Source organism: Nyctereutes procyonoides, unplaced genomic scaffold, assembly GCF_905146905.1.
Source record: "Nyctereutes procyonoides isolate TBG_1078 unplaced genomic scaffold, NYPRO_anot_genome, whole genome shotgun sequence".
In the NCBI taxonomy this organism is placed as follows: domain Eukaryota; kingdom Metazoa; phylum Chordata; class Mammalia; order Carnivora; family Canidae; genus Nyctereutes; species Nyctereutes procyonoides.
The window spans coordinates 34,769,920-34,785,701 of NW_026575160.1; the positions used below are offsets into that span (position 1 = coordinate 34,769,920).

The 15,782-nt window shown below is 36.4% G+C and overlaps 1 protein-coding gene across 1 annotated transcript in view; it reads right to left on the minus strand.

Moving 5' to 3' along the window:
- Positions 1–15,782, minus strand: part of IQUB (IQ motif and ubiquitin domain containing) — a 45,324-nt gene that overhangs the window by 22,085 nt on the left and 7,457 nt on the right. The window contains exons 4-7 of the mRNA XM_055314635.1: positions 12,365–12,526; positions 12,106–12,278; positions 11,220–11,375; positions 2,495–2,705 (exon numbers count right to left, since the gene is read on the minus strand). Of these exons, the coding sequence (XP_055170610.1) occupies positions 2,495–2,705; positions 11,220–11,375; positions 12,106–12,278; positions 12,365–12,526 (702 nt within the window). The remainder of the gene's footprint in view (positions 1–2,494; positions 2,706–11,219; positions 11,376–12,105; positions 12,279–12,364; positions 12,527–15,782) is intronic.

Here is a 15,782-nt window from a genome sequence, read left to right on the forward strand (position 1 = left end):
AAGGCAGGCGCTAACCCACTGAGCCACCCGGGATCACAAGAAGCAATGTTTACAGAGAATCACGGACAAGGAAAAGAGGCTCTGGGCCCAATTCGTGCTGTCAAGAGAAGTTTCCTAAAGACGATGACTCCTATGCTGAATCTGAAGTGAGAGTGACAATTCGGATCAATGAAAGGAGTCACCTTCAACATACTGCTCTCATAAGGAAAGGAAAAAAAAACAACAACATGAAAATAAAAGTGTTCCTGGAAACGGCTTTGACTTTGATACATTATATTATCTTACATAGTTAAATTCATTTTCCTAAAGTGATATATTTTGCCTTTATTACTGAGGGACAGAACCCAGAGGAAAAGCTAAACTTCCTGTTAGGAGTTAGAATTCAAACTATGCAATTGTCACCATGAGCCACAGGAGGGCAGTAGCTTCAAAGACTACAACAAAACAACCTAAAAATTATTACTCTGAGAGTTTTAATTTAGAATTTTAGGGCTGGAAGAAAACTTAAAAAATGCCTCTTTTATGTAAGAAATTTCATTTTCTTCCACATAAATCATGTCTATACATACAAACTATGTGTGTTCTATTTTAATATAGAAAATCTGTATAAAAGTATTTATCACATAACAGTAACATATATGCACAAGTCTTTGCACTTTTAAAGTACATAAAAAATAAATAAAGTACATTCACAGGGGCACCCAGGGGGCTTGGTGGTTGAGCGTCTGCCTTCGGCTCAGGTTGTGGCCCCAGGTCCCGGGATCGAGAGCCACGTCGGGCTCCCTGCATGGAGCCTGCTTCTCCCTCTGCCTGTGTCTCTGCCTCTCTCCCAGTGTCTCTCATGAATAAATAAATAAAATCTTTTTAAAAAACTTATAAAAAAGTACTTTCATAAATGCAGTACTTATTTTCTTTTTATAAAGTCCTGTGAGGTAAATGTGCCAGAGATCATGGAATCTTTTTGTAGATGAAGAACCTGGAGCTTAGAAGTGAGTGACTTGTCCAAGTTAATAGCCACCAATAAGTAGGAAAGGTGGGACCTCATTCAGCAAACTTTCTGTTGTTTTGCACAACCACCTGTCAACCGAACAAAGTAACAATATCCTTTAGTTTGTTCATATGTGAATTTGAAATATTATCTGAGAAGAGTTCTGCTATAACAGAACTGTAGTTTTATACTTGTGAACAAGGCCTCTCATAGACACCTTGCCAACAGTTCTAACTCTTAACACTTTGAAACAAATTTTGTTTTCATCTGAGAGAAAATGAAAATAGAAGTGAAGTTTAAAGTAAAACAAAGTATCTGCAGAGGCCAACAATTAGGAGAAAGTGGAGGCAAAGCCAAGGGAGCGGGCTGTCACCTCCAGCTGTGCCACATTCCTAAAGCCACTCGATTTTGCATGTTACAAAGAGATAAATGTATTAGTATTGCTTGTCAGACCTAGTGTTTGACTGAATCATCTTTTGGTAAATAGCATGTTACCATATAGCTATGTAAACAGACCCAGTATCGGACACCTAAAACTATATTCAATGATATGTTCTGTTACTCAAGCTACAGATGCTGCATTACAACATCTTTGGGTTTCCACTTGATCGACAATCATTCATTCTGTCAGTATTTGTTGAGCATGTGAGCTGAGCACAGAAAAAGAGAGATCATCCAAAAAAAGAACAAGTTATTGTGTCATGGAGCTTACAGTCCAGTGGGGAAAATTAATGTTAAAAAGATGTATTACAAATTGTGGTGATGACATAAATGAAAACTTTGGGGAGAATCCAAGTTCTCCTGTTAGTCACAGAAGCCTCTGAGTAAGTGACATTTAAGCTGAGATTGGAAGGGGGCAATGGGAAAAGGCTGCAAGAAAAGTGTATCTACTGCCCTGAGTAGGGAGTGCTTGATCGGTCAAGTAACTGAAGATTTTAATTGTGCCAATGACTAGCACACATCTCGTGGAAGAAACAAAGCATAAAAGTCACTTGCGTCGAGAATATACATTTATATTGATCATTAATGGGTGGTAATTAAAAGATATTACCCGTACCCTCTCTAAAGAGCAGAATCAGAGACAGGATGCTGAACTGAGAGATTCCAAATGGTTCAACTCTGAATTCACAATTTCCCAAGACCATCAGAGACCCAGATTGGACAATACTTCTTTTTCTTTTTACCTCACAGGGATGATCAAATGAGATAACACACTAAAACCACAGAATTTACAGAGCAGTATGCACATTTTATTTATCCATTGTTAACATAAAGGCATTCCCAATTTCATTCCTGCCTTAATTCCTGTCCCGAATATAAAACATTATTCATCTCTTTAAATTCTCTAATCCAAAAAAATAAAAAATAAAAAAAAAATAAATTCTCTAATCCAAAATGACATCATCCTGAAATAATATCTTCCTTTTGTCTTTAGTAAACCTGTTTTTTTCTACTAGTGAAAAATTATAAAATTATTATTGTACACAAAGGCTGTTTCAAACTTACGTTCCAGTGCATTATAGAGAACTTCAAAATCTTCTTTTGTTTGAGGATTATGCCTCCGGTAATAGTCCAATTTAATCCATTCTTCTTTTTCTCTTTTCTTCCTTAGTTCTTCCTCTGCTTCCCACTTCAACCTTAACATTTTCTGTCTTTTTAAATCCTTTACTATGACTTTAGCATGCCACTGTCTATAGTAAGTCTGTAACACTATGACCTATAGTTCAATTAAAAGGAAATCAAAAGTGTTTATCATCAACTATATCAGATAATAACAAAAAGCAATGGTGATTACTTCTATTCCAATGTAGTAACTTCCGTAAAGTACCGAGTCTAGGTTTAGCTCTATGCCAGAGATTCTCAAACCCATTAGAACATATAAGCTGTGAATAATGCACATCAGCAATTTGACTTTGAAATCTAGCAAATATGCCTTCCTAGGAGGCAGTAGGTACAATGCTTAAAAGCATACTCTCTGGAGTAAAATTTAGTCTAGATTTTGCCTCTGTTACTCATTTGTTTTTTGATTTTGGTTTATTTTGCATATAAAGTTTAGCTTCACCCTTACAAATCCTCAATAAATATATTATTGCTATGAATATTGTCTTTAACCATCATTAGCTTAGGCTCATATTTAAAACTTTCATTATCTAAACACAAAGTAGATAGGTTATATGTAGAAACCATCAAAGGCAGGCTGGATAAAAGAGAGACTCAAGCAGACAGTATATATTAAATTGTGAGAGATATAAATATGTCTGAGGTTATAGTATAGTATTAGGTCCTCAAGAAACTTGCAATGTAGCTGAGTTTACATTTTTATTTACTAAACACATAAATAAAAATAAAATATGGAGAGGTTAGATCAAAACTGAGGACAGGGAATACACGGACACATCTCTGTACTGTATCCTAATCCCTGGTAATTATATAAAATCATATAAGCAGAAATCAATAATGACACTGGATCATACTAAAGGAGTCCTCCAAAGAACAGACACTATGAAGAATTCCCTCAAGAAAGGAGGCAGGAAGAATATATTGGAGAAGGAATCTATGCCTATCCTGCATGGGAAAGGTAAGCTAGAAAACACACAAGGGTCTGTGAGACTGCTTCAAGCCCCAAACCAGTGCATCCTGTGAGAAATACAAAAGGGACAGACATCTCTAAAACAATTCAGGTAAACAGTAACAGAAGTATTTGCCTCTGGGCAAGAACAGTTAGTGTCCCCGGCAACCCCCTGGATGAATAGAAGCTCCTTCTTCAGAAAACTAGCTCTCTTCCAGAATCAAGGCTTGGCCATTCTAAAACCACTGCTGTAAGGCTATAGTAAATAAATATGGGTAGCACACTGGACATCAGGGATCTCAATACCCTGCCTACACACCCAAGAATAACCAAACATTTGGGAAGAGCCCACAAAATATAAGGCTCCTCATCCAACAAAGAAAAGTTTACTTTTGTGTGAAACAGAATTACTAGAATAGTGGTTCTCAAAGAATGATGGTCAACTCAGCACTATTAGTATCATCTGGAGAACTGTTAGAAATGCAAATTTTCAAGCTCCACCCCAGAGCTACTGAATCAGAAATCCTGGGTGGGGCACAGATTCTGTATTTTACAAGTTTCTGATGTCTGCTAAAGTTTAGAACCACTGTACTAGAGTAAAACAAAACAAAACAAAAGCCAAGACCAGACTAGAATTAACATTTTCAGATGGAGGAAAAAAAAGGATATTGAATCACTATTTAAAAAACAATTTTTTTATTTTAAAAAATCAATTAGAATGCATTTAACTTGGGTGCCACTAAACTTGTTAAACTTAACAAACAAAAAGCATTTAATAAATGCTTTTAATAAATACTGACACCAAATCACAGTCTTTTAAATAATATATAAGTTTTACCCTTTTACATCATAATCCAGGGATTAGCAAGCAGTTTAGGGCTGGTAGGAAGCTCTATTGTATTCAACAAATGGCTTCCCACTCTTCTGCCCTAGTGGCTGATCTATTTCTCATCATCTTCTGAAAAGTAGACAGGGAGAAAAAAGACAAAAGAATTGCAACCCAGTGACTTTAAAAAGTGGCATACATCATTTCCCTTTACATTTCATTTTCAGGCCTTAGTTATTTGGCATTACCAATATACGAAAGAGATTTTGAAACATAGTCTGCAATGGGGCAGCCAGGTGTCCGGCTAAAGCTTTATCACAACGAGAAGAATAGATATTGGTGGAGAGCAAGTAGTTGACTATAAAATGACCTGCATGAATGTGCAGAGCCTAAGAGGAAATTAGTAAGCAAGAAACTTAGGTGAGAAAGTCTTTTAGAATGAAGAGTAAAAAGTCATAAAAATGAGAATGAATGAAAGAAAATTAAGAGACATGGAAGACATTCCAAAACATGTCTGATATAATTTCTAGACAGAATGAAGAAAGTTGATTAGAGAAATTACTCAAAATATAATAAAAGAGCATGTCCTCAAACTAAAGAAAGACATGAGCACTCAGAAAGGGTTCATGAACAAATCCCAAGCATATCACAGTAAGATTATTAAGGGTAAAGTAAAAATCCTAAAAGCTTCCAGAAAGAGAAAACAAAGAAATGAGAAATTGGCATCAGACTTTTAAACAAATAGAACTTCAAAGTTATAAAGAAAAATAATTTTGAAAATAAGTTTAAATCTGTCTACACACACTCAAATTAAACTTCAAGAATGAGGTTGATTCAACAGGATTAAGATAGTTTATCTCCCATGCATAATCTCTAAAAGAATTATTAGACAATGTGTTCTAGCAAGAAAAATAAGTTAAGGGATGCCTGGGTGGCTCAGCAGTTGAGCATCTGCCTTTGGCTCAGGGCCTGATTCTGGGATCAGGAATCAAGTCCCGCATCAGGCTCCTTCCGTGGAGCCTGCTTCTCCCTCTGCCTGTGTCTCTGCCTCTCTCTGTGTGTCTCTCATGAATAAATAAATAAAATCTTTATTAAAAAAGTTAAAAGGGAAAAATTTAAAGATTGAGCAAAAATTTCCAAGAGAGTTATCAAGCTAAATATATCTTATTTGTAAAAAAATCATATATATCAATATAAACACATATAACAGTAAGCAGTTATAATTATGTAGAAAATGATAAGTATATAGCAAATTATATATATAATTGTAATTGCAGATCATCACTGGATAGGAGGAATGAGGGAGAAGGACAAAGAAATGAAAAACAGAAAAGCCTGCTAAAGTCCTTGATTTATTCATGGAAAAGATAGAACCTGAATAAATATGCTTTAGGTATTAAAAAAATTAGGAAATAAAAAAAATTTAAAACTTTTTATGAGGCACCATTAGAAAAAGAGAAATATAGTACCTGCTTCTGGATTATGAAAGAACAAAAAAAGAAAGAAAAAGTTTAGTCAAACTAACAAAGATAAAGAAAGTTTAGTAAAAGAATAAACAAACAAGGGATCCCTGGGTGGCGCAGTGGTTTGGCGCCTGCCTTTGGCCCAGGGCGCGATCCTGGAGACCCAGGATCGAGTCCCACGTCGGGCTCCCGGTGCATGGAGCCTGCTTCTCCCTCTGCCTGTGTCTCTGCCTCTCTCTCTCTCTCTCTCTGTATGACTATCATAAATAAATAATAAAAAAAATTTAAAAAAAAAAAAAAAGAATAAACAAACAAGATATGAAGAACAAATAAAAACCAAAATGAGATGGTAGGAATGAGTACAAAAATATCAATAGTCATACATAATACAAACTTGTTAAAACAAAAAAGATTTAAAGTAAGTACTAACCACTGAAATCAAGAAGCTCAAGAGGGGTGCCTGGATGGCACAGCTGGTTGAGCAACCAACTCTTGATTTCCACTCAAGTTGTGATCTTGGGATCCTGGGATCAAACCCTGCATTGGGTTCAGTGCTCCACACAGAGTCTGCTTGAGATTCTCTCTCTCCCTCTCCCTGTGTCCCTCCCTCCACTCATGCTGTCTCTCTCTCTCTTCTTCTGTCCCTCTGAATAAATAAAATGTTTCTAAAAAGCCCAAGAATAAAATAAATATAATACAAGTAGAATCAGTGAGCAAAAGAAGAACTTATTAAATGGAAACTTACTCCTTATACTGGCTTTTAATCAATCGCTCTGTTTACACCTCACATCCCACTTCGACCCCCTCTGAACCTCCTATTCATGTTCCAGGATTCCATAGGGCAAATCTATTTGGTTCCTGATGCCATCCCCCTTGGCAGGCATTTAGATTTTCGCTTCCTCAGTTTAAGTAAATCAAGCTAACATTTCTTTGTCTTCTTTACAACTTTAAAATAATATACTGGCATTTACTCTTCTCTTTTCTCATGTATTCTTTGTTCCTGTATATTTTTTTATTCCTCTAAAATCATTGTATTGGAGTTTGGAAAGTATTGTAGAGATTTCCACCTCCTCACCTAATCCATTTTCCCTACTTCCTTATTAAAAAATTATATGACATCACAGAGCCACCATCCAAACCCTGTACAGTAAAAAAGCAAAAATTAGTTTGGACTGAGAACATAAAAACCTATCAGGATGGAATAACAGGCCCTAATAAAGTCAGTTATGAAGTTAATGGGAAACAATATTTCTTTCAAGGACATTCTGCAGCTATAAAATATCCTGACAATCCCCTCCTTGGAGTCACTACTATTTTCTTACTTACTGAGAAATCTAGTTCTCTAAAATCATAATCTACCAGAAACTTTGTTATTTCAAATTAGATAACTAAGAATGAAACATACCATTCCCGCAAGGGGGACATATGTCACGTTGATAGAGAAAAACAGCCTTGATTTACAACCAACATGCTAAATTTCAAAGAAGAGACATTCCACATCCCTCTTAACTTTGTTACCAAAGGAACAAAGCTGGAGGTACCATGCTCCCTGATTTCAAACTACATTACAAATCTAGAGTAATCAAAACAGTATGCTATTGGCATAAAAACAGACATAGATCAATGGACAGAATAGAGAACCCAGAAATAAACCCACACATATATGCTCAATTAATTTATGACAGAGAAGGCAAGAATATACAATGGGGAAAACTGAAATGCAAAAGAATGAAACTAGGTATTATCTCATACCACACACACAAATTAACTCAAAATGGATTAAAGACTTGAATGTAAGACCCAAAACAAACAAAACTCCTAGGAGGAAACATAGGTGGTAAGCTACTTGACGTCAGTCTTGGCAATGATTTTTTTTTTTTAATCTGACTCTAAATACAAAGGTAACAAAACCAAAAATAAACAAGTGGGACTATATCAAACTAAAAAGCTTCTGCACAGCAAAGGAAACCATCAACAAAATGAAAAGACAACCTCCTGAATGGGAGAAAATATTTGCAATCATATATCTGAGAAGCAGTTAATATCCAAAATATATAAACAACTCCTAAAACTCAAAAGCAAAAAAAAAAACAATCTAATTTAAAAATGGACAGAGGATTCAAATAGACATTTCCCCAGAAGCATATAGATGGCCAACAGACACATGACAAGATGCTGAACATCACTCATCATCTAGAAAATGCAAATCAACACTACAGTAAGATATCACCTCACACCTGTTAGAATGGCTATTATCAAGAAGATAAGAAGTAACAAGTGTTGGCAAGAATGTGGAGGAAAGGGAACCCTTGTGCCCTGTAGTGAGAATGTAAATTGGTACAGTCACAATGGAAAACAGTATAGAGGGCAGCCCCGGGGCGCAGCGGTTTAGCGCCGCCTGCAGCCTGGGGTGTGATCTTGGAGACCCAGGATCGAGTCCTGCATCGGGCTCCCTGCATGGAGCCTGCTTCTCCCTCTGCCTGTGTCTCTGCCTCTCTCTTTGCTCTCTCTGAATGAATAAATAAATAAATCTTTAAAAAAGAAAACAGTATAGAGGTTTCTCAAAAAATTAAAAACAAAACTACCATTTGACCCAGCAACCCCACCTCTGGGTATTTAGCCAAAAAAAAAAAAAAAAAAAAGGGATCCCTGGGTGGCGCAGCGGTTTAGCGCCTGCCTTTGGCCCAGGGCGCGATCCTGGAGGCCCAGGATCGAATCCCATGTCGGGCTCCCAGTGCATGGAGCCTGCTTCTCCCTCTGCCTGTGTCTCTGCCTCTCTCTCTCTCTCTCTCTCTCTGTGTGACTATCATAAATAAATAAAAATTTTAAAAAAAAAGAAAAAGAAAGAAACACTAATTCAAAAAGATACATGAACCCCTATGTTCACTGCAACATTATTTAGAATAGCCAAGCTATGGAAACAACCTAAGTGTCTATTGGTGGATGAATGGATAAAAAAGATGCGAGATATACATCTATACATCTATAAATATATCTATACACACAATGGAATACTACTCAGCCATAATAAAGAATGAAATCTTGCCATTTGTAAAGATATAGATGGACCTTATAGGGATTGCAGATTTCAGCAATGACACTGTTGATACTTTGGACCAGATAATCATCTGTTGCAGTGGGGCTGGAGTTTTTATGCTTACAGGATGTTTGGCAGCCTCCTTGTCCTCTACTCATTAAAGTACAGTAGCACCTCGCCCAAGTCATCATAATCAAAAATGTCTGCACCAGTGTAAATGTTGCTATTAAGCACAAGAAAAGATATTCAAAATCATTAGCCATAAGGGTATAGAAATCAAAACCACAATGAGACAACCCTTCACACTCACTAGGAGAGCTATAATGAAAAACATAGAAATAACAAGTATTGATGAGGATGTGAGGATACTGGAATCCTCATATACTGCTCGCGTGACATAAAATGGTGCAGCTGCTCTGGAAAACAGTCTGGTAGTTCTTCAAAATGGTTAAACCTATACTTACCATATGATCTAGCAATTACATCCCAAGAGAAATGAAAACATATGTCCACATGAAAATGTCCATCAACCCATAAACAGACAAAATACAGTATATACATTGGCATGGATACAATATATACCTAATTGAGTATATTCAATGGAATATTATTCTGCAATAGAATGAAGTATTGATACATGTCACAACACGGATGAGTCTTGAAAACATTAAGCTATGTTTAAAAATATTTATTTTTATTTTTTATTATTTTTTTAAAGATTTTATTTATTTATGATAGACATAGAGAGAGGCAGAGGCACAGGCAGAGGGAGAGGGAGACGCAGGCTCCATGCCGGGAGCCCGACATGGGACTCGATCCCGGGACTCCAGGATCGCGCCCTGGGCCAAAGGCAGGCGCTAAACCACTGAGCCACCCAGGGATCCCCAAAAATATATATTTTTAAAAGCCAATCACAAAAAACTACATATTGTATGATTCCACGTATATGAGAAATCCAGAATAGTTAAACTGATAGAGGCAGAAAGTGGATTAGTGGTCTCCCAAGGCAGAAAACATTGGATGGAAATAGGGACTGACTGCTAGTGGGTCCAGGAATTTTTTCTGGGATGATGACAATGTTCTAAAATGTTGTGTAACTGTTTCTATAGTAAAAAAAAAAAAAAAAAAAAAAAATCATTAAATTGTATACTTTTTTAAAAAGTATATATTATATTGAAAATAAAAGTTTTAAATGGAATAAAAACAAAAGAATTAAAATGGTACATTAGAAAATACCTATGTAACATAAAAAAAGACAGTAAAGGAAAAAGAGGATGAGAGAGACATCTGACATAGAGAAAACAAGTAGCAAGTGTTTGATACCATCCAATCTTATCAATAATAACATTAAAATAAATCTATTAGACATTCCAATCACAAAGTAGAGATTAGACTGCATAAAAAGATAAGATCCAATTATACACTGTCTATAAAACATACATTCTAGATTAAGACTCAAAATAGGTTGAAAGTAAAAGGATAGAAAAAGACCATGCAAACAATGACATAAAGGAGTTGGAGGAGCTATATATTAATATATATCAAAGAAAGCAGACTTTAGTATCCTGTTGCTCTCAATTTCTCTGGAAAGCTCTGTAGGTGATTCTACTATACCAAGGATTAAGGCCAAGGTAAAGAGAAGACAAAGCTAATAATGGCCAGAGGTAATACACAAACCCCTGGGGCTCTGCAAGCATATGAAAAGGACTAGGAGCATTTAGGGTCCTGGTTCCTTTTACTGAGGGGAAAATGGAGATAAAACCTGCCTTTAATACCAGTGAAACAGAACTCACACTGATAAAGACTCTCTCCTTGACCAAACTCTGATCAAGCTCCTCTGAGAGTTTCTCAATTAGGCTTCAACTCTTGGCTTCTGTGATCATCTCCACATTGTTTGATTTTCCCCAAGTCCTGCTAAGTCAAGTTTAAGGAGAATCCCTCCCTCATTTGATCAGGTTCTTCATCTTAAAACATATCCCCCCACTCAGTGAAAAACCCTGTTAGAATGCTTTACTCTCCCCTTACTCCTGATGTTTTAGTAATTTTCCACCATTGACCCATACCCTACCCCTTGGCTATAAATTCCCACTTTTCCTTATATTTAGAGTTGAACCCAATCTCTCTTCCCTTCCACAAAACTCCACTGTACTAGCCCCTCTTAAATAAAGTCTTCCTTATCATCTTTAACATGTGTTATGAATAATTTTTTCTTTAAGAACACTCATGTGGGTTGTTTTATAAGCTGGTGTGGCTTAAGAAAACCATGTAGACACGCATAGAACAACTGGCTCATTTATTTCATTTTTAGTATTTACTCATAATAAACATTCTCTTACTGCCTGTAATCTTTGAGCGTGGTATTCTGCTGCTGAAAAATATTTTCCTGGTATCACCAGTTTATCAGTCATATTTGATACATACACACCAATTTTAGTCATCTGTGTGGATGTTGTATTTGTAGTTTGTTGGAGCTTTTTTCTCAGAAAAACTGTCTAAAATAAAAACATAAACATTTATTTAAATATCCACAATATAGACATATCAGTGAGTAAAGAGCACATTTTCCTGTGTTCTCAATTTTCTGTTATTATATGAATTACCATATAATTCCTTGGAAGATTTTAATTTATTTTTTTAAGTTTTTATTTGAATTCCAGTTAGTTAACATACAGTGTAATATTAGTTTCAGGTGTACGATATAGTGAATGAACACTTTTATACATGACCCGGTGCTCATCATGACAAGTGTACCTATTCCCTTCACTCCCTTCCCAAACTGTCAATTTGTTCTTTATAGTTAAGTCTGTTTTTTTTATTTGCCTCTTTCTCTGTCTCTCTTTTTTTTTGTTTCTTAAATTCTACATAGGAATGAAATCTACATAAGAATGAATGGTATCGGGGTGCAGTGGTTTAGCCCGCAGCCTGGGGTGTGATCCTGGAGACCCCTAATCGAGTCCCGAGTCCCTCGTCGGGCTTCCTACAGGGAGCCTGCTTCTCCCTCCTATGTCTCTGCCTCTCTCTCTCTCTGAATAAATAAATAATTTTTTTAAAAAAAGAATGAATGGTATTTGTCTTTCTCTGACTGGCTTATTTTGCTTAGCTAATATGCTCTAGCACCATCCAAATCATTGCAAATGGGGAAAATTTCCATTTTAGAGAGGTACACAGAACATTTGTTGATTTGCAGTTTGAAAAACCTACATAGAAAAATAAAAATATTACCTGGGTATCTCTACAAAATACATTGTCTTTTTCAGGAATCTTTTTAGGTACAGTTTGTGTTCCAGCATTATGATATTCTATTCCTGTTATTTTATGTCTGAATCCACCAAGAAATGGTTTGTGAAAGTCAGATTTAATAATCTCAACAGGTACCTCCTGGTACTGAGCAATGCCTAAGGAGGTAAAACCAAGATTGAATGAAAGTTCACCTACAAAGGGACTCTAAAATACTTTATCTAAAAGACATCAAATAACTAACCAGTTTGTACTTTGACAGTTATGATTTGAGAGGCATCAGTTAATCCATGTATTCTTTTGATTGGAAATAGATCTGGATCTGTAGAAAAGATTTCCACCTGTACAATATCCTGTGGCTTAGCTCCATATTGCAGTAGAGTCTCATTATTTTTAAGAATCCTTCCTGAAAATGGCATGAAATTAGAAGAAGAAGCATTCGTAGAAGTATGGCAAAGAAATAACTATACATACTAATTTCAAGGGGAAGGAAAATGTCAAAGATGATTATATAATAAACACATATAGTTTAAGTACTGAATAGAATATTGATGATGTTCATTCCTTGCTGTAATGTTAGTACAGAAAACTCCACAATGGGAAAAGTTAAGATGCAAGAATTCAGCATTATAAGCTACAACTCTCGTAGGATTTCTCATCAGAAATACAAATACATAATAACCATGAAACTCCGTAATTATTTAAAAACAAAAACAAAAAAAAAAACCATATCCTATGAGCAAAATCATATTCTAGACATTGACTCTCTAAAAAAATCAGTGTGTGGGCAGCCCCGGTGGTGCAGTGGTTTAGCGCCGCCTGCAGCCCAGGGCGTGATCTGGAGACCCTGGATCGAGTCCCACGTCAGACTCCCTGCATGGAGCCTGCTTCTCCCTCTGCCTGTGTCTCTGCCTCTCTCTCTGCATCTCTATGAATAAATAAATAAAATCTTTTAAAAAAAATAAAAATAAAAAATAAAAATAAATAAAAAATCAGTGTGTTATATGTAAACACAGGACATATCTTTATCAGGGAAAATTTGATTATTTTCATACCCATCCCTCTCTCCAGTACAGAAAAGCATATACTCAGAGTTGCATCTTTCCCCTTCTGTTCCTATAGTCAGAAACCCATATAAAGAAATTCATGAAAAAGTGGGGTTAAGCCTCAGGTCTGTGCTGGAAAAAGTGTACATCACTCTATTTTTATGTTATTTTTTGTCTTTTTTTAGTTCTATCTCCTCTTATTGGTTTATTCTATAAATTGACCCAAATTTTACTTCTCTATTTTAAGGAATAATAAATATGCATAATGTTAATGGCTGCTGTTTTGATAGAATCTATATCACTCTTCCAATGTATGGTCTTCCTAAATTATAAGTAAGAATTTAAACATAGTGGGGATCCCTGGGTGGCTCAGCGGTTTGGCACCTGCCTTCGGTCCAGGCATGATCCTGGAGTCCCGGGATCGAGTCCCACATCGGGCTCCCTGCATGGGGCCTGCTTCTCCCTTTGCCTCTCTATGTGTGTGTCTATCATGAATAAATAAATAAAATCTTTAAAAAAAAAGAATTTAAACATAGCAAAGGTTTTGTTACCCTCCTTCTTAGAAATAATATCAGATACCACAGCCTACTTTAGCTATGTTTAAGAAAGCACAAAGTTCCTTGAGTTTCCATTTCACATCCCAAATTCTTAATTTAAAAAATTAACATGAATATTATATGGACTTTGTGATAGGTTGAATAATGGCTCCAGAATATATCCATGTCCTAATCCGCAGAACTTATTGCAAATGCCCTTAGATAGGATGGAAGGGAGATTTGACTACAGAGGAGAAGATGATAAACCAGAAGCAGAGAGAGATTTGAAGATGCTCTGCTGCTTGCTTTACAGATGGGGGAAGGGGCCATGCAAGGTGTACAACTCTAGAAGCTGGAGAAGACAAGGAGCAGATTCTCCCCAGGACCTCCAGAGGAGGAACAGCCCTGCCCACAGGTTGGCTTCATTTGAGTGAAACTGGTCTACAATTGCCGGCACTCAGGACTCTAAGAGGAATCACACGTTACTAAACTTGTGGTTAATTTTTACAACAGCCACAAGAAACTAATACAGATGCCCAGAGCCCTCTTCACTCCTCTGGTTTGTGTAGTAGGCTTAGTCCCACCAAATTTAAACTCCAATTTGCGGACGAGAAGAAAGCACCTATGTTAGAGGGAAGCTGACACAGAATCCGCTCTTTGACTGTCGTGGCTCACATAAGCCCGGTACCCAGTGGAGATGCCGCCACTTACGATACAGCGAATGAAGGTCATGAAGTACAAAGAACAGTCTCAGATACCACTGGCTAGTTACTCCATTCTCAAAGTGCTCTTTCTTCTCCAATTTGGAACTTCATCTCATAGTTAATGCCAAGCAGTTTCAAATATCCTTTTTGGAGTCATACCTATATTTAAGTTCAGACCCTGTCACTCATTAGCTGCGTGAATTTGTACAACTTTCTCAAGCTTTAGTTTCCTTCCTTCAAAAAAAAAGTTAATAAGATACCTACCTCAAAGGGTTATTGTGTGGACTGAATGATAATGTGGTAATGACGCAAAGTATCTTGTAGATGGACTAGCACATGGTAAGTCCTAATAAATTAACCATCGTGATTGTTATTACTAGTAATTATTTAAATTTTCATGTTGTTTCCCTATAATAGTCAGTTGTTTGAATGCATGAGCATCTTAATTTATAGCACATTCATTATAATAGTTTTTTAAAAATAATTTTGAAATTGAACTTATTGTTTTCTTTGATTTGATGAGGAATTTAATAGGTAAGGCTTACCATCTTTTTAGTGTTTAGGATTTTCCCACAAAAAAAAGTATTCTTATCTCCATGGAAACCTTTTTTGTGTGTGGCATTTTATAAGTTAAGAGCAAAACTTTTTAAACTAAAATATTAGCCTCTGTGCAGACATATTCCATTGAAACATTCATTTAGCCATGTTGCTCTCACTCCCTCTATCACAGTTACAAAGACCAAGTCCTCTCATGACATAAGGCTACAATAAAGTGGGTTACTCAGTATTGCCCACAAAATATAAATAAACTTGAACATCAGAGGATTGTGAATTGACCTTAGTGTATAAAGTCTGACAGATAAACCATTTTTAGTCCTCTTCTTATTCTCATTCCTCATCTACTTCTCTCAACCTCATTGCCTCCCACTTCTCACAGAGAATCTACTTCTAGCCACTCTAAACTTATCACTTCCCCAAAGTCCCAGCACAGGTATTATCACTTTCATTAAATGAAGCTTTTTAGAATCTCCCACTTTCCTTCCTCTCTGTTCTCAGAGTGTTTTGTGCTTATCTCCATTAAAAAACATTTACACATTATGTGGTAACTATTGCATACATTGTCTTTCTGACTAGTCTATTAACAGTTTGAGAACAAAGATTTTGTTTCATGTTTCTTTACATCTTCAGTTCTTAGCTAAGTATTTAAAACAAATATATACTCAATAGGGGGCAGCCCGGGTGGCTCAGTGGTTTGGCGCTGCCTTCAGCCCAAGGCGTGACCCCAGGGTCCCGGGAACAAGTCCCACGTCAGGCCCTGCATGGAGCCTGCTTCTCCCTCTGCCTGTGTCTCTGCCTCTCTCTCTGTCTCTCATGAA